At 34.7% G+C, this 20,528-nt stretch overlaps 1 protein-coding gene across 8 annotated transcripts in view; it reads right to left on the reverse strand.

The window, feature by feature from the left end:
• MESK2 (misexpression suppressor of KSR 2) overlaps positions 1 to 16,378 on the reverse strand; it is a 106,976-nt gene extending 90,598 nt beyond the window's left edge. For 2 of the 8 annotated variants that reach the window (XM_073956248.1, XM_073956255.1), the window contains exon 1: positions 7,982 to 8,463. Coding sequence is in view for 1 of the 8 variants with exons in the window: in XM_073956249.1 (XP_073812350.1) it covers positions 15,183 to 15,313 (131 nt within the window). In the remaining 7 variants the exon portion in view is untranslated. Of the gene's footprint in view, positions 1 to 7,981; positions 8,501 to 15,182 lie in introns of those variants that run through there. The other 6 variants (XM_073956250.1, XM_073956258.1, XM_073956256.1 and 3 more) reach the window with 4 other exon arrangements.
• Positions 16,379 to 20,528: the final 4,150 nt, after the last annotated feature.

A 20,528-nucleotide genomic window follows, 5' to 3' on the forward strand; every position in this document is an offset into this window, starting at 1 on the left:
ACTAAAATTTAACAATTTCGATTGAACATGACAATCACGGTGCTCTTGAAACAGTTTTAAATGGAAGGTGCTTACACCTTGAAAGTTTTTGCGGATTCTGAAACTACAATGTTCATAGATGAGAAAAATCCAACAACAAAAAAAATCGCCGGAGCGCTTTTTAAATAAATCGCGATTTAAGTTAACATTTTTAAGGGTTGTTTAGGTTTTCACGATTTTGTTTAGAAACCGCAAGTCCTATCAAAATGGTACTAAGGAAAATATTGTAGCTATGAAAATTCTCTACAAGATCGACCTTTATGGTATTTTCGTAGTTTTTACCATTTTTTGAGTTATAGAAGTTCAAATTGGGACAATGCACTGACTGTATCGCCCCCTTACAAAACAATGTCATGAAGGGTGCGCCTTAACTAACTTTTGATGAAAACCGCTTACAAAGGGAAAGTTTTTGTGAATTCTAAAACAGCAGTGTTCATAGATGAGAAAAATCCAAAAAAAAAGAAAAAATCGCTGTAGGGATTTTTGAATAAATCGCGGTCAAAATTCACATTTTTAGGTGGTTTTTTGGTTTTCACGATTTTGCTTGGAAACCGCAAGTCCAATTGAAATGGAGCTAAAGAAAATGTTGTAGCTGTGAAAATTCTCTATAGGATTGACGTTTATCATTTGTTCCCAGCCTGTACCATTTTTGAGATAATGAAGCTCAGTTTACATTTTTAGGTTTTTTTGTTAGGGTTTCGCGATTTTGCTTGAATACGGTAAGTCTTATCGATATGGGACCTGAGAAAATCTTAAAGCTGTGAAAATTCTCTACAAGACTGGCTAAAGTAACTTATCCTAGGTTGTAACATGTTTTTAGATATATAAGTTTAAGTTGGGAATTTGCAGTCATGACATTGTTTTATAAGGGGACGATACAGAATTTTATTGAATTTGAATTGTCCCAATTTGAACTTCTATATCTCAAAAACGGTAAAACCGTCGAGAATACCATAAAGGTCAATCTTGTAGAGAATTTTCATAGCTACAACATTTTCATTAGTCCCCTTTTGATAGAACTTGCGGTTTCTAAGCAAAATCGTGAAAACCTAAACAACCCCTAAAAAATGTCAACTTAAATCGCGATTTATTTAAAAAGCGCTCCGGCGATTTTTTTTGTTTTTTGATTTTCCTCATCTATAAACATTGTAGTTTCAGAATCCGCAAAAACTTCCGAGGTGTAAGCACCTTCCATTTAAAATTGTTTCAAGAGCGCCGTGCAATGTAAAGACCCAGCGAGTTTTGTCTCTATGTCGTTTCAAATTAAAGGAGAAAGTGAGAAAACACAAAACACTCCAGAATAACCCCCAATAAAGGAAAATAATCGGTGCCTATATATCGTGGGATATTTGTATGCATATATCTCATAACTGTTTTTTTTTTATACCCTATACCACAATGTGGAAAAGGGTATAATAAGTTTGTTTTCCCAAAAATTCATGTAACGCCGCGAAATATTCGTCGTAGACCCCTCATGTGGTATACCAAACTTCATATCTCGACGAGATAAAGCGATTTAGCGATGTGTGTCCGTCCGTCCGTCCGTCCGTCTGTCCGTCCATTAAAAATTGTAATCAAGCTAGAGGCCGCAATTATGGACCGATTGTCACGAAATTTAGTATGGAGGTCGGGTTTGGACCAGAATAGTACTGATTAGTTTTTGGCGATGATCGTGAAATGTTAAAGGGATGAAATGGACCAAAAACAAAATTTTTGCTCGATTTTGTAGCCGCTCTGTAGGTCGCAATAATAGTCCGATCGGCGCGAAATTTTAAACGTAGTTTTGGTTTGAGATGAAGAAGTAGCGTGCAAGTCAACGGTATGATCGGATAATATTTAGCGGGTTAAATTGATCAAAACTTTTGTGTGAAAATTGGTAAAATTTCTAATGCACATCTTATAACTTTATCCCAAGAAGACGCGTTTAGTGGTATAGGGTATCACATGGTCGTCCCCGTCCGACTATAGTCTGTTCTTACTTGTTTTTTTAATAATTCTTATTTTCATCTTAGATATAAAAATATATTTTCTTGTTTTCTTTCTAATATCTGCTAAAAACATTTTTTTTGTAAAATTGTATAACACTCTTCTTCCCTTTGAACCGCAAACAAATGCTTTCCACCATGTAAGTTCTGATTTCCTCTAAATCAAAAAGAAAATCCCAAAACAACAATAACAATAGTGCAAAAACTTTATCAAAGTGAAAAACTAAAGTCATTAACAATCACGCAAACCGAAAGTTATCATAATACAGAAAGGCAATCAGGGAAAGAAAAAAAAACTATTCAAATGTGCCTAGTACCGACAATTTTGAAGATATGCAGTGCAATTTGTTTTTGTTGTATTTCATTGTTCGATTCTCGATTGTACTTGAATGTAACAACAACAATTGTAATTATTACATAACAATTATAATAACAGCAACAACAAAAACCGCAAATGTTACTGAATTACTATTGTTACAAATCTATCATTACTAATAAATAGTATGTATGTTAACGTTGTAAAGTAGATATTAACATAAAAATTATATCAATAATTTGCTAACACACAAGAAAGAGGTAATCATTATTTTACCATGGAAACCTTTTAACTTATGGAGAATAGTTTGTGTAAGAGAGCCAGCCACTTCAATGTAAGTTCTTTGTTGTCATTGATTAAGTTTTATATAATCCTTTGCAATGCATGGTGGAAGTGTCATTAAAATGTATAAATTATTGCTGTCATTGACGGTGATGATGACGATGTTGACCATCGATAAGGAAGATGGAGGAGAAGAATTCAATGTTATCATTGATTTAAAAGTCCAAGGTAATGCCAGTGTGGTGCTGCAGATGTAGACTGTTATTGATATTTGTTTTGCATTCTTTTACACGATGATTATATAAATGTGTACATATAGCAAAATTTCTCATTGCCCTGTGGTTAAATAGTGGTGAAATGAAGAAAAAAAGATTGCAAGAAAACACATTTTAATATGCACATGCATACCAATATCCTAAAGGTATCAACAATTATAAATATTTAAACACAGCACCACGGAAAACATGTTTTCAGGCTACGTTTTCTTGGGGCTATACTTTAAACTGTGGCAGAAAATGTGTTTTCGTAAAAGTGATATTTTAAAAAAGTGTCGAATAAAAATACACTTATTAGATTTGTTGGTGAATGGACTAGAAGGACAATTTTATGAATAGACGTCTTAGAAATAAGATGAATAACAATTTGAAGCATAGTAGAAACAGGCTCACATCTATAGTGATTATGTTCGAAATTAGAAAAATTGTCCAAAATTAGAAAAAGGAAAACCAAAACAAGCAAATAAATATCGACAAATTTTCTATTGACAATAGGTCTGTACGATAACTTGCCCAGCAATAATTACTCAGCAAGTTCCAGCAACCTCTCTCAGTGAATTTTAAGCAGAAAGTTAAAGCACAAACATAAAAAGCAATGCTGCAAAGACAACAATGTTTTACACGGCCGAAAAATAAAAAATATATTTTTGTGTTCAGGACAACAATCCCTATCTGTGGTAAAAATTTCAAAGAAATCGCAGGGCCACGACTAAACCCTACTATTTCCCCAATAGCCGAACTCTGGCTGGGGATTTGATACTTTCTCCTATAGACAGATGCCAAAATCGGCTACGGGAACTAAACTTTCTTATAAGTTATAAGTTTGTACCAATAGCCGGCCTTCTGGTGGGGATATAAGGCTTATACGGCTACGAGATTTCTTGGAAGGCCTATATCTTGGTGAGTATGGACTTTCCATAGATAAAATATATATTGTTCTATTGAGGACAATGAAACCTACATGCGACAAAAATTTCAGTAGAATTGGAAGTTCGCAGGTAAACCCTATTTATGCCGTTATACAAGATGTGAAATGATCCGGATTGAAGTTCGATAATGTAGTTGAAGGTTAACGTTCTTAGCCGTCTTCTTCGAGTATTTATCTTCGACGAACTTCTTGCCTTTATAGGACAAAAAAATCCGACTTCATAGAAGTTTAATTAGCTCGTATAAGATGCCCTCCGAGATGCTATAGATTGCCAGGGGAGGGCATATGCAGATAAGCTTGATGAGGAGGCTAGGATGCCAGCCAGACAATTTATTAAATTGACCTATTTTAACCTATGGGTATCTTCTTTAGCAATAAGCCTTGGGCTATAACTCAAACTTGTCCAAATTGATCACTGTGAGCGGATTACATCAGTTCTTATTACCCGATATGTAAAAAAGCAATTATCTTGATATTTTGGTCCGTTTTCGAAATACTTGGAGTTTCATAGAGCTGTATGTAAGGTGGTGTCTCACAGTTTGGTCATGCAAGCATTCTGTAAGTTGGTCTGGAAAATTGTGATATTTCGACTAGAAGAAATGAGTGGCTGCAGGGTACACCATCCAGCTATCTTTACTAATGGCTCTAATATGGAGACAAGAACGAGTCCATGAAACATTGGATGTCAGACGCTCCACTCTCCTTGAGAATTAAAAAATTTGTTGTATCGAAAGCCTTCGAAATTTTAAGGAAAAATCACAGATTGCGGGTAGTGTGGTCAATGGTCATGTTGAAAAGCACAGGCTGCCCTTGAAGCTTTGGATCCCTTTCATTAAAATCTAGAGCTGATCAAAATTGCAGGAAGGCCTTGAAAACCATTGATTGGTCTTAAAGTGTTGTTGGCTACAAAATCGAGGCAATATTAAGGAAAACAAGTAAAAAAGTATCAGTCGGCTTTGCCGACAGAGATATACCCTCAGCCTGTGTATATTGAAACAATTTTTTCCCAAAAACGTATGTATTTAGGGGGTTTTAAAAATTTTGGATGTATGAACCGACAAAAATGTTGATCAGGATTAAAGATCAAAAGTTTGGCGGAGGAGATACTTAAAGGAATGGATCGACATTGACCATTATGGAAGTGGATCTCCAGCCATTACATATGGTGCCATAGGGGGTTTTTGCACCCTTCGGGCTGTTTGCTCAAGAAGTATGGACTTGCCGCTGAAAAAACTTTTACCATCGTAGTTGAGGCAGCGAATGCAAGTTGCTTCAACAGAAATCAAAGTGATTCGATAGCAGGTCTTAAAGTGAACTTATCCGAAATTTTGTGTGAGAGGTACCGGATGAGTGGACAAATATAGTCCATATTTTAACCCAATCTATATGTGGTAGATGTATTAGGATGTGTGAAGTACGGACCAGTTCGTTCACTCCCTTCAAGAGTTACCGTACGAACAAATTTTCCGAACATTTTTGAACTTTTGTGGAGGAGGTACCTGAAGGAGTGGACCGATGTGGCTTATCTTCGAACTTAAACTATGTTTGAACAAAATATTATTAAGGCCAAATTTTGGATCGAATCGGCAGATCCGTTCGAGAGTTATCTTGCGCTCCAACCACCTCACACGGTGTCATAGGGGTTTTTTGCAACTTTCAGGCTATTTTCTCAAGAAGTGTGAACTTACCCCTGATGAAACTTGTACCGTCGTATGGGGGCAGTGAACACAAGTTGCTAAAACAAAAATCAAAGCGATTCGAGAGATGGTCCTAAAATGAACTTTTCCGAAATTTTGTGTGGGAGGTACCCGAAGGAGTGGACCGATTGAGTCCATATTGAATCCTTATATAAGTCTGGTACACATTTCACGATGGGGAAAGTATGGACCAAATCGGTTACTCCCTTCAAGAGTTATCGTGCGCACAAATTTTCCGAACATTTTCGAACTTTTGTGGGGGAGGAGGAGTGGACCGATATAACCCATCTTCGAACTTAAACTAAGTTTGGGCAAAATATTACGAAAGCCAACATTTGAACCGAATCAGTTCATCCGTTTGAGAGTTATCGTGCGCTCCAGCCAGACAGACAGATGGACGGACGGACATTGCTCAATCGACTCCAAATTGTCTGAAACACATTTCGTCCAAACATACTTGGAGTGTAAAACCATTATTTCCATGAGGCACATTTTGCCCATATGAAAGTGTATATACCCTCGTTAGCATAAATGCTGAGGGTATAATGAATACTTGTTGGAGGTGAAACTGAATACATTTGAAGATGATATTAAGAGTACTCTTTCTGGATAGACTAGTCGCGAACTGATTGGTGCTAACGTGATGCAAACTTTTTCCTTTCGCAGAACCTATGGCGTTAATTAAATATTAATTTTCATATGATCTTTTAATGGTAATCTTGGTATAAACTCCTAAAATGATTGGAAGCAGAAAGGTATCCTCACTGGACTTATAAATCCTGACGTAGCTATTCGTTTCATACCGTAATAAAGGTAGTGCTCTCACAGCAACGACAATACCCAGCAACATTTGGAAGAAGGGGTTCCATGCGATGACGTGATTTCATGGCATCCGTTGCATTGGTTCAAACAATCCGATCTTTTCATCAGCATTTGGACTCATACAAAGTTGCAAAGGGTTGATGAAAATTACATGTCAAAGCATTGGTGGAAATGACATGCCAGATCATTTGCACCCATGACTGAATGGCATTTTTGGCATCGAACATTTTGCTGGGTATATTTTAATTTAAAAACAATGCCGGAAGGCAATTCCAAATTATAGTAAGTTGGGTTATTGACTGGAGCACGTTCACACAAAAAATTCAAAATTGTTCTAATCAGCCGGGAAATTGAATTCAAGCCAAAAAGAATGACGGTGCAGCAAAAACACAATACGATTAAAACAAAGCATTGTTAATTGATCAAACTGTTGACTTGATGTGGGAATCTACTAAACAAATGTCCCAACTCCCACTTAGGAAGTGGAAATTACGTCAGACCACATAACAATGTTTTTTGAAGGGGCGAGTGGCGACCGCATAGACTGAGGAAACAATTCTTTACATGACGAAGAAAAACCACGGAGTATATGCAGCAAGTTGAATGGGCAGGCAGGCAGCCAGGCATTCGCATTCGGCATGGCATGACTAAAATAAAGCTAATGCTACGAAAGAAATTGAAGAAAATTCTAATAAAACAAACAAAAAACGACGACACATTATCAAAAACAACAACAATTCAACCTGCAAACTTTGGAGGCACGTCTCTGTTGTCGTCGTAGTCTTTGCTGGCGTACGTTTTTTATACACATTTTAGGCTTTATGCCAAATTTGGATTTTTAATCGAATTTAACATAAAAGGAAGTTGACTAAAACAAATAACGGAACAATAAAAGTGGGCTGAGGAAACAAACGAAAAGTATTCAAAAAATCTATAATACAAACATTCTCAATATTTAAACGGAAGGAAATATAAATTATTTTTGTACTTAAAAAAAAAAAAAAAAATTATTCGTCATGGTAAAAAAACAAAATTTCTGTTTGACGAATTCCTTAACAAAAACCACTTGCTATAAATACATATCTTTGCGAAAAGACTTGACTTATTTTTGCAAATTCACTTCAGACAGGAGGCAAAGCAACAACACCCAAAGAGAAGTTTTATAACCCAAGAAACAGAAGGGGAGACCCATAATCAACTCAAAATAGGCTGGGGTGGTGTTTATAAATTGGGGCGAATTTTGTTCAAAGGGATGGTGTAAAAAATTGAGAGCAAATGATTACAACACCAAATGGATGGAAGATGTAAGAGATATATAATGGGAGTTTTTGCATGGATTTTGGGGAATGTTGGTAGAACGAAGAATGGTGGACAATCAAAAAAATGGGTTAATTTTATTTTTTGGTTATTGTTGTGGTGGAGCAAGTTGAGTGCTTTTTTATTGATGACGGTGTTAGATGACAATGTAGATGTGTGGGTGTTGTGTATGTTAAAAGATCAGCTGCTTTTGCTTTTTTATATCTTATTTGTTTTATATTTTTTTCTTATTTACTTAACACAAACGATGTCCCTCTTATGATGTATAATTAAACCACACCAGAATAATTGATAATTGGATGTTTGTTTATAAAACTTACCTGAAATGGGATATTTTTGATTACTGGAACAGAGATTGAGGTCGCGTTATGGGGCAGCGCACAGCAGACGATACCAATTTTATGTCACACTTCACAAATCTATTTTCCCCAAGGTTTTTCCTAGGCAATGTAACGCTCCACAAACAACTCACAAATTACACAATTAAAAAGTGTTATTCAAAATATAATTCGTTGAAAAATCAATAATTTCTTGCTTCAACTTTTTTGCTTTTCTTGACACACCGAAACACGTCTTTATTCGTTTCAATTTAATTGAGCTTTTGTTTTCAATTTCTTTGATTTCGTTGTGTTAATTAAGAGTTTCCTCCGTGGAATATTTTGTATTATTTTTTGGGTAACTAAAGCCAAAGTTTGTGTAGAAAATATTAAAATAACTTTTCCTTGTTCCGAGACTTTGACTTGATTTGTTGGTTTGTAGTTTAGAAATAAGAAAAAATGAAAATAAAAGAAATAAGGAAAAATTAAAACACTCTCCTCTCTTTACATTTTTATTCTCTCACCGATTCAATTTTTTACACTCACTCTCTCACTGTTCTGAGACAGTGATGCCAGATAATTTTGGTCGAAAATCGTCAATTTTCGGGAACCAAAATCGTCAAATCGGCAAAATAGTATTTCAAATCGTCAAATACAATGTAACTTGTATATTAGTTAAAATTATTAATAGCTCTGTTCCTTTACGTGCAAGAATCTTCAAGTTTTACCACTTTTTACTTGAAAAGCGTTCCTTTACTTCAGGCACCATACAATTCATATGGGAGCACTTTACAACTTGTACTACTTTTGCCGGTTTTACCATTTTCAAAAGTAAAGGAACAGGCCAAATATATGTATAAATAAATAAACGGACACCAAAGCAAGTTAAATAAAGCACTGTAATAAAATGTTGAGTAAAGAAAACAATTACCAATTCATTAAAAAAAACAGTTTTGTAACAAATGACCACCTACGAAACACTGTTTAGGTAGAGAAGGTACCGATCATCATATATTTTTGTGGGCTTATTGAGTACAACACCAACCCAACCACCACTTGTCGCTTCTGGGATGTTTGTGGAACAATTATACTATTTTATTAAGCACATACAAATCCTTTCTTTAAAGAAGCGGTTTTTTTAAATTTTGAAAGTTTTTTGGAAGTCCACCATTTTAAAAAATTTATATTTTTTAAATTCCGTCGTCTAAGGACAAGATTATTAGGTACGTAATAAGTCAATAGAAATTTGTGATGATCCGTCTAGTCGTTTTAGAGATAGAGCGATCACCGCAAGACCATTTAAAAAAAAAAACAGTGTCTCGTATATGGCAATTTGCCACAAAACTGCAATATTTTTCAACAAAAATTTGCATTTTCTGTTAAAAAAGACTGCTACTTGTTTGAAAAAAAAAAATCATACAAAATGATGTGTTTTTTTCAGCTGCACGACTAGAAGTGACCCTTTAAAAAACTAATGCAAATATAGTTTTAAGAGGTTAATTAATATCCTGTTTTTATTATAGTTTTTTTTTCGGATTAACCTTAGCTGTGTTCCAGAACTAAAAAGTTTTTTACAATTTTTACGACTTTTACACATTTTACACGAAAAAGCGTTCCCGTACACAAAAAAGTTGTAACATGTTCACTTCTCTTTAAACAAAAATGGCGCTGAATGACGCTCTCTTTAAAAACTTTTTACACGACAAAATTTGGGCGAGTAAAAAAATAGTAACATGGTTGCCGGCGTCTGATTGGCTGATACGCCGACTTTGACATTTGTTTCAGTTTTTTTGACGTATTTTCCATTTTTTCGCTCCCGAACTATTTCAAAAAATTTGTGTGTGTGAACAAATTTTTGCAGTTCTCTCTTTTACGAGTTTTACTATTAAAAAGTACAGGAACGAAGCTCTTATTTATAAGGATTTATTTGACGTAAGCACAATGGAATTGTCATCTAAAAGATAGTGACTTTATTAAATTCGTTTATATATAAACGTACTATAATAAGGTAATAGATTTATGTATAGTTGTCTTTCAGATTTTATGTGAAAAAGTTGTCATAACTGAAAATCGGCATTTTAGGGGTAAAAATTGTCATTTTTGTTTTTTGGTCTAAAAATCATCAAAATGACGACAAATCGGCAAATCTGGCATCACTGTTCTGAGAGAACAGCACCCATTGAGAACTTATCAAACCAGACGTCACTCACCATGAAATGGCAGCCCTACAAAATTGTCTGTCTTGTTCTAACGAAAAATATAAACAAAAGGGAAATAAACAAAAACCACACAACACGTCCGTTAAAATAAATGTTATCATGTTTTGCTTTTAGTTACTACTTATAAAGATTTTCGCACACATTTATCAGTTACACACATTAAAGACCTTTTGTGAAGCATTTATCAGTGTTTTGTAACTTATTTTCATTCAATAAATACTAAATTAATTCAGCAAACTTATTTCCCATCAAAAGCTAAGAGTTGCCATATCACACTGGGAGTGCTACTCACAGAGTTGTAACAGAAGGGATTGTGAAGGAGAGTTAGTCGCCTAACGCAACGTAAAAAATTTTGTGTGCGCATTACAAGTAGAACTAATTGAGTTCAATTTTTCTCGCAAAATAGTATGTGTGTTCGTTTACTCAAAATTTGTACAAATTGTTACTGGATGCTGTTCGTTTACTCTTCAGTACAATACAAAAGACCTTAGTCGTTTACAAGATGTTACTGGACTTGTACAAATTATTGAGTAAACGAACACACCTAATGACAAAAGTCTAAAGCTGTTAAGGCCAGTAGTGGGATTCTGTAACTTTTTTTTCTACCGAACCGATATTAACGAAAATTTTCGGTTGAATTACCGAAAGTGCTATTCTGTAACTCAATGTTATCGATACAAAAATTTTAGCGACGAATATCGGTAGAATGACGGAATTTAAAAGAAGATGCACGTCATTTCAAAATGAAAAGTATATAAATTATTCCAATTTTTAAAAGTTTCTTGTTTTTTTAGAAGAAATAGAAAAAATCACACCTTAAACGAAATAATGCTCATTAAAAGTTAACATATGGTCTGTTGCTTTACTTTTAAAAATGGTAACAGTGGCAAAAAATGATAAAGTGGTGAACTGGTCTTATATAAATTGTATGCTTTTTAAAGTAAAGGAACACTTTGCAGGTTATAAATGGTAGGAAATGGTAACCTCAGGCACGTAAAGGAACAGAGCTATAATTCAAATTTCTAATGAAATTTTTTAAATCACTACTGTATATAAACTAAGTATGTTTCAAATTACATGTAGAAAAATTCAACTTTAGGACATGTTTATATTATAGCCTTTTGCAGGGTTAACCTTCTCTATGAAGATTTATTTGAAATATAAGCAATGGAATTGACATTTGAAACCCAGTGGGTTTATTAAATATTAAAAATCGTACTTAAAACTACTTTTACATACATATAACTATATTTATTTCATTTTTTCATCCGGTGGATTTTAATTGTCAAATTCATTGGATATACGTATAAATTCTCATAACAAGTTATAATGTAAACATGGTGTAATATTCGACAAATTGGTTGAATTGTTTGAAATGAAAGATTTAAAAGCCTAATAGTACGTTTATATATAACCGGATTTAACAAACCCACTGGGTTTTAAATGTCAATTCCATTACATATACGTCAAACAAATTCTGATAATGAAGGTTAACCTCCCAAAATGCTCTAATATAAACAGCATATAACATTTAATATGTATATTTTGAACAGGAATATTTTAATTGTGTATATTGATTAGTCCGGTCAAAATAGACATGCGTATAAGGGGGAAATAGCAAAAATTCCCACAAAGCTGAATTTTGGTGGAGAGCTAGGGTTGGTCATTAGAAGCAACGTCCTAAAAGTCCCCATCGATCCCATGTGTGCAAAACAAGTTATTCGGGGTCAAAGGTCATTTTTGGAGGCATTATTCAGTTTTTTTAATTTTTCTCAAAAACGGTAATACATAGCCCGCTAAAGTAAAAGTTGTAGATTCAATAATTGTCTACAAGATTGGTCCTTACGATTCTTAAAAAAGACTTACCATTTTCGAGATATCTCGATCTAAAGGTGAAATAAAAAATTAGCCGCGTAAGTACATTATGAGGCGAACCGGTTAAAGTAACGACACTATGTGTTAGATACTTCCGTAAGCTTTCAAACGATATCCCCTTTGCAGTAATCGGTTCAGTAGAACCGGGTTTAACCCGGTTTTTAAATTTGGCTTTTCGGGTCGAATAACCGGCGAACCGGTTCTGCAACCGTTGAAAATATTCATTTCCGTAATCAGCGCAACAAACCCTACCTTCGGACAAAACTTGGAAAAAATCGTAGAGTTTTCGTTGGGGTCGTTCCCGTTGGGCTTTCGATTATACATGTGGGTTAAATGGGCTATTTTTGCATAAAATGACTCTAACATTGAATAACTCTACTAAACACACTCCGAATTTGTTGGAATTTTTTTTTAGAAGATAGCTATAATTTCGCCCTTCAAGAAAATATATATTTTTTTGGGGGACAGACCCGATTACTTCGCTTATTTTAGCCGGTTCGCCTGAATATGTGCATATTTCCCTTATAAGTGCATAAAAATTATGTGTTTTTTAGAACAGCTATATCTCAAGAATGGTTCCTTCTAAGAAAAAAATTATAAGAGTCAAACTTGTAGATAATTTTTCTGTCTACAATATTTACTTTAGTAACTTTTTGATTAGATCAACCGTTTTCAAGAAATAAATCCGAAAACCTAAAAACCCTTAAAATTTGACCTTTGACCCCGAATAAGTTTTTTTGCACACATGGGATCGATGGGGACTTTTAGGACGTTGCTTCTAACGGCAAACCCTAGCTCTCCACCAAAATTTAGCTCTGTGGGAATTTTTGCTATTTTGAAATTGAAATGAGATGATTTCATTTTTGTATGCGAAATCATGATAAATGTTGCTTGATTTTGCGCGAAATCACGAAACGCCTTAGAAATCACGAAACGACGCCGAATTTAAACCAAGCATTTGACAGTTGTATAAAGGAAACGTTGCTGACAAAATTGTTTCAGCAACATTTAGGCTGTGTTCCAGAACTAAAAAGTTTTTACAATTTTTACGACTTTTACACATTTTACTCGAAAAAGCGTTCCCGTACACAAAAAAGTTGTAACATGTTCACTTCTCTTTAAACAAAAATGGCGCTGAATGACGCTCTCTTTAAAAATCTTTTACACGACAAATTTGGGCGAGTAAAAAACAGTAACATGGTTGCTGGCGTCTCATTGGCTGATACGCCGACTTTGACATTTGTTCCAGTTTTTTTGACGTATTTTCCATTTTTCCGTTCCCGAATTATTTCAAACAACTTTTGTGTCAGAACAATTTTTTTACAGTTCTCTCTTTTACGAGTTTTACCATAAAAAAGTACGGGAACGAAGCTTTAGTAAGTAAAAAGACACACCATATGTGTTGCCATTCATTGTGCTATTTGACGAGAACCTTCAGGTGAATATATTCAAAATTAGTACGTATCCCCTGAAGATGTCAACAGAAATTGACGAAACGTCGGGACCAATGAAATAAAAACGAATTTTTATTTACACAAACTTATACTCCGGTTACACTATTGAAGGTTAACCTACTGGGTTTAATAGATCCAGTGGGTTAATCTTTGCTGGTTACACTAAGCTTTTCGAGGATATAAATTGTCAGCTGATGTTTGTTTACGTATACATACAAAATAACACATAAATATCAAAAAAATTGTTTCCAAAAATTAAAATGTAGTGATCAAAGAAAACATTTGCCGAAAATGTAATAAATTCGTGTTTTACACTTTTACGATTTCTCGTATGAGATATCGTCCCCTCTTTGCTATTTTACACGCGGGGATACATTTGTGTAACTTGGTATCAAGCGTACTTTTTGTTAAAAGAGTATCTAATGTAAAAAATCAATAATTTTATGATTTTCAAATAACTTTAGATTTATTAACTCCATAATATCTCATACGACCAATCGTAAAAGTGTGAAACATGACAAACTCTGTTGTAAAAACAGTTGCAACTTTTCGTACTTTTTGAGCATAGTTGCAATTTTTTGCACATACATCTTATACAACACTGCATTTTTGGTGGATTTGTGCCGGATTTAAAATAAACCCAGCCGTGAGAGGATTTAATTTTTGTATGAAAAATCTGGTCAGATTTGACCAGATTAAGCAAATAAATCCTTATGAAGTGGGTTAACCCGCAAAGAGCTGTAGTGTAAGCGTGCTATTAGGTCGACAAAGCTTAACTAATAGCACGGTTACACTACAGCTTTTTGCCGGGTTAACCCACTTCATGAGGATTTATTGCTTAATCTGGTCAAATCTGACCAGATTTGCCATACAAAAATTAAATCCTCTCACGGCTGGGTTTATTTTAAATCCGGCACAAATCCACCAAAAATACAGTGTTGTATTCGGTATTTGTGCAAAAAAAAACAACTCTACTCAAAAAGTACCAAAAGTTGTAGCTGTTTTTGCAACAGCGTTTGTCGTGCTTTACACGTTTACGATTGGTCGCATGAGATTTTATGGAGTTAATAAATCTAAAGTTATTTGAAAATCATAAAATTATTTATTTTTTTACATTAGACAATTTTTTAACAAAAAGTACACTTGATACCATGATACAAAAATGTATCCCTGTGTGTAAAATATACCAATATGAGCAAAGAGTGGACGATATCTCATACGAGAAATTGTAAAAGTGTAAAACACGACCTTATTAGTTATTTTGTATGTATACGTATCCTCGAAAAGCTAAGTGTAACCAGCAAAGATTAACCCACTGGATCTATTAAACCCAGTGGGTTAACCTTCATTAGTGTAGCCGGGGTATAATACACAATAGAAAACAAAATTGGACCAAATAAAACAAAATTATCAACACATATTGTCTTAAAAGTACGTTGACTGTCAGTTTTGAATGATGATGTGTACTCCCCATAACAAAAGATGTTCATTGAAAAAGATAAACAGCTTTCAATAAAAGTTCAAGTTTGTTTCCATTTCCTTTGTAACCAGATACATGTTGCTTACTTAAAAGCTTGTATATATTAGAGCTTTATAAACATTATTTGGCATAACTACAACGTGATAAACAAACCTCAGCAACACACAACAACTTACCCATTTTTCTCTGGCAGATATCCAGGATTTTCAAAACCATCACAGGCTGCAGGTGTTTCGTTATTTGATTTGGTCGTTGAATCGGGGTTTGTTTCCAAATCAAGCGTCTGCCAATCTTCCATTTCGGTCATATTGTTGATTGTTTTAAATACTTTTTAGGTTGTTTTGCGAAGAAAATACTTTTAAAAACTAGAATTTTAACAGGCGTATAAATTTTAATTTGACACTTTACTATTTTTTGTTTGACTTGATTTAGCTTCAGTGAATCACACAACTAATTTTATGACTTTTTAGCTATTTTATTTATTATGTGGTTTTTGTTTTCTTTTTAGCGAAGATGCACTTGCTGGATTTTCAAATTGTTTACAAATTACACATTTATGAGTCCGAGTTTTGAGTTTCGAAATGGTTTGGCGGCTAATGTGTTGTTAACGCGTTGAAAATCACGTCGCGAATGATTTGAAATATGTCGTTGTTTTGCCCGTTGTTGGATTATTCCGTAACCGACAGAAACTGCAAAACTGTGGCTATAAACTCAATTGTTTGTCAATACCGCACATATAAGTTCTAAAATAGCGAGCGAAACATGAAGAAATAATGCAAAGCCTTCCGATAAAAATACAACTGAAAAACAAAACTCTTTGAATGACAAACAAATTGTTTATATTTTGTTTGAATTGGAAAAATCGTTTTCTGGTGGATCATCAATTTAAAATCGCATCTAATCTAATTTACTATTAGCTCAGCTTGGAATTATTTAAATGCAATCAAGTGGAACTTACAGCAGCGATAAGAATAGCATCATCACCATCACCGGTGTTTCTTTTTTGTTTTGTATTGAAATGTGACGACGCTTGGGAGTGTTACGAATTATCGATCGATCGCCCGCCCCAGTGACCAATGTCAACCGAATAGAAAAAAAAAACGCGACAATCAATAAAGGGGCGTTTTGCGTTTATTCATCACCGGTATTTGTTTTCACTTGCTGTGACCATATATAAAGGCTATTCAACTCAGAAGCTTTGGCATCAATTGCTACAACAACTACCGCAAATCTTGTAATGTGGAAACAATAAATATGTCAATATAAATATTTGCAACAAAATCAACCTATTTTTAATGCCACCATTGACACACTTCACCCCGCTTCTGGTCACCGTGGTCGTTTTTGTGACAGATTATAAATGGATTGTTCACAACACTGCACGATGGGGCCAATGGCAGGTTTTTGAGGCAAAAAGTCATTTTTTCAAGTCAGCGATTGAAATCAAATGATAACGGAATTATATTCTTAACACTTTCAAACCTCCAAAACCAAAAAATTACAATCTGGCAACGACCCACGGCGACATGCCAAGCTGTCAAAGATGTCATAATTATGATTCCGTTTATTTGTGACATTCAGTCGTAATTAAACAATTTAAGTATTTTGGCGCCAAAACTTGATCTGTTGATATTATCTATTTTTTAAAAATGGAAAATACGGGTAATCTTATGTAAATTAAGATTATTATTAAAAGTGTAAATGTAATATTAGATGTGGTCAATAATTTGTTGTGTCAGTAAGTGATGGTTTTTGATGTAGTCTGTGGTATCGTCCATGTGTTCTTTGGAGTAGAACTTTCGGCTTCAGGGTGCTTTCTCGTAAAAATATGTATCTGGTGAAAGGTGACAATGTCGGCTAACAGATTTTGAAAAGAATTTTTGCGTATACTTGCGAATAAAAAAATTATCAACTTCCAGATTTCGTAAAACTTTAAAATTTGGATATTTTTAATTTTTGGTTGGAAAATCAATGAAAACCTAAACACCTTATAGAGTGGATTTCTGCAAAATTTAGCAAATTTATAAAAAAGCAAATTTATAATATTTGGGCACACCTTAACCAAAAATGGATAAAAAATTGGAGGTCAAAAAGTCGTGTATTACAATTTGAAAGCTTATGGCTAGCTAGCAACACAGTATTTACGCTAGAACAAGGTAATGATAAAAAGAAGAGAGGGCACCCTAATGTGGATTATAGTGAAGGAAGAAAACTTGCTTCGGAAGTCTGCTGCAATACCAAACCTTTGATTCATGCCGCCTCTGTTTCGTCCAATATGTCAAAAGAATAATATGTAAACTATGTTCTCAAGGAAGTTCGGTATCAACCAACTAAATTGAGAAAACAATTAACTTCGACAGAGAAAAATTATGAACGATATATCCAAATCTGAACCGATTTCAATATGATGTCTCAATAATGTTGAGAAAATATATATAGGAACTATATCCAAATCTGAACAGATTTCGATATAATTTGTCATACTTTTTTTTCTAGACGTAATTTCTTCACACATTTTAAATTTCATCGAAATTGGACAGAATTTGCGTGTTTGTTGCACCAAATACCTAAAATCGGGTGAAAATATATATGAGAGCTATATCCAAATCTGAACCGATTTCAATATAAATTAGCAAACATATTTCTAGACCAAATCCTGTCACACGTTTCAAATTTCTTCGAAATTGGACAGAAATTGCGTGTTTGTTGCACGAAATACCTCAAATCGGGCGAAAATATATAAGGGAGCTATATCCAAATCTGAACCGATTTCAAAATAACTTGGCAAACTTATTTCCAGTCCACATATTCCAAATATCATCATAATTGGACAGAACATATATATGAGAGCTATATCTATATATGAACCGATATCAACCAAATTTGGCAGATTAGCTTCTAGGCCGATTATAAACATCTGCACGAAATTTTGAAGGTGTAGCTTGCCCCTGTGATTTTTTGCCTCAAAAACATATCATCGGCCCCATCGTGCACTGTAAGTATTGCAGTTCTTTTGTTTTAATTTTTATAAGTTCTGTGGTTCATGGATATAAGCAGAACAATTTGCTTTGCGATAAACGACCATTTAACCACTTTGTATTAAAAATACTGAAGTGTATTAGAAATATTTTGTTTTGCTAGACTAACAGCTAGTACGACTGGAAATAAGAAACTAAACAAAGGGAATTTTTGTTGAAATGAATTCTGGAAAATGAAAGTTTTATTATTATTTTATGCATGTAGTACATATGTCCAAGATGCTTGCAGGTTGATGTAATGAGACGTCGGAGAGGTTTATAAAATAACAAAACAAAACAGTGATTAATGACAGTTGATGTTTGTTAACCTGTTCAATTGGTTGTTGTAGTTTATCTGTTTATCTACCTAAAGACATCACGACAATTCCCAGAATGGCTAAAAGCTATTTGTAATCGTTTGTAAATACGTATCATGAATTTTCCTCATATGTACATCTTTATACAAGTACCATGAGTATCAAAAAAGACCATATTCGTCTGCAGAAAATAATCAGTTTTATCACCAATGTAGGTGCCCCTGCACTCTATATTTATACCCTCGGCATTTATGCTAACGAGGGTATATACACTTTCATACGGGCAAAATGTGCCTCATCGAAATAATGGTTTTAGACCACAAGTATGTTTGGACGAAATGTGTTTCAGACAATTTGGAGTCGATTGGGCAATGTCCGTCCGTCTGTCTGTCTGTCTGCCTGTCTGGCTGGAGCGCACGATAACTCTCGAACGGATCAATCGATTCGATCCAAAATTTGGCTTCCGTAATATTTTGTCCAAACGTAGTTTAAGTTCGCAGATGGGTTATATCGGTCAACTCCTTCCGGTACCTCCCCCACAAAAGATCGAAAATGTTCGGAAAATTTGTACGTACGATAACTCTTGAAGGGAGTAACCGATTTGGTCCATACTTTGCAAATCGTGAAATGTCTACCAGACTTACATGAGTTTCAAATATGGACTCAATCGGTCCACCCCTTCGGGTACCTCCCACACAAAATTTGGGATAAGTTCAGTTTAGGACCTGCTCTCGAATCGCTTTGATTTTTGTTTTAGCAATTTCTATTCACTGCCCTCCATACGACGGTACAAGCTTCATCAGGGGCAAGTCCACACTTCCTGAGAAAATAGCCTGAAAGTTGCAAAAAACCCTATGACACAGTGTGAGGTGGTTGGAGCGCAAGATAACTCTCGATATATATTTTGTCCAAACATAGTTGAAGTTCGAATATAAGCCATATCGCTCCACCCCTTCAGGTACTTCCCCCACAAAAGTTCAAAAATGTTCGGATAAATTGTTCGTACGGTAACTCTTGAAGGGAGTGGCCGAATTGGTCCATACTTTACACATCCTAATATAGCTACCAGATATAGATCAGGTTCAAATACTGACTATATTTGTCCACTTCATCCGGTACCTCCCACACAAAATTTCGGATAAGTTCACTTTAAGACCTGCTCTCGAATCACTTTGATTTTTGTTGAAGCAACTTGCATTCGCTGCCGCACTTACGATGGTAAAATAGTTTTCAGGGACAAGTTCACCCAAATCCAAATATGTAGTGACTGGAGAGCTCAAACCGAATACTGCGTTAATCCACACTTTGGATATTGTAATATTTCTTCCAATATTGAATGAAATTCGAAGGTGGTGCTTATAGGTCCACTCCTTCCGGTACCTCCCCCACAAAATTTCTAAAACGGTACGCGCGATTTCTAATAGACGTAGCAACCGATTTGGTCCAGACTTTGGATCTCTAAATATTGTCCAACTTAGTTTATGTTCAAATTTGGGCCCTATCTGTCTTATCCTTGCGGTACCACCCACACAAATGTTCAACATTTTTGTATGGTTAAGGTCTGTTCGAGGATCCTTTGTACATTTTTACCGAAGGTTTTCCTAGTGGCCCTGTTTACAGCGATATTAGTTTTTCGTAAGCTAGTGTGATAAAAAGCCCCATCTATCGTTAACCCCGCAAATGTTCCAGCTTTAATCCTATTCATACTTTTGTCGGTTATTACGCCCAAAATTTGGATTTGTACAAGAAGATATGCTAAGTACAGGCATAGCAGCTAACGGGTAGTTTACACTATATGTAAATGTCATATGACACCAAATAAAATCATTCCATATCTACCACGGAGACGTAGTTTTATTACATTATTGCTGGTGTGGACGCACAGAGTAAATTGCGTAAGGAAAATCTCCAATATTGCACATATTAGCGAATATATAACGATGGAAAAGTTCATGTCATATGACATTTACATATAGTGTAAACTACCCCTAAGCATTCCACCACAATTGCATAATATTAGGCCTGTTCGATAACTTCGCAAGTAAAAAGTATTTGCAAGTACTTGCAACTACTTCTCATTTCTCTTTTGTTGAACAAGCTTGTTATCGAACAGCATTTTGTAAAAGTTTGTACAAAGTTCAAAGCCAAACTCATAACAAATTTGTACAAACTTTTGGGTTATCGAACA

The sequence above is a fragment of the Musca autumnalis genome, unplaced genomic scaffold (assembly GCF_047663935.1).
Source record: "Musca autumnalis isolate F117 unplaced genomic scaffold, ASM4766393v1 scaffold_5, whole genome shotgun sequence".
NCBI classification, from domain to species: domain Eukaryota; kingdom Metazoa; phylum Arthropoda; class Insecta; order Diptera; family Muscidae; genus Musca; species Musca autumnalis.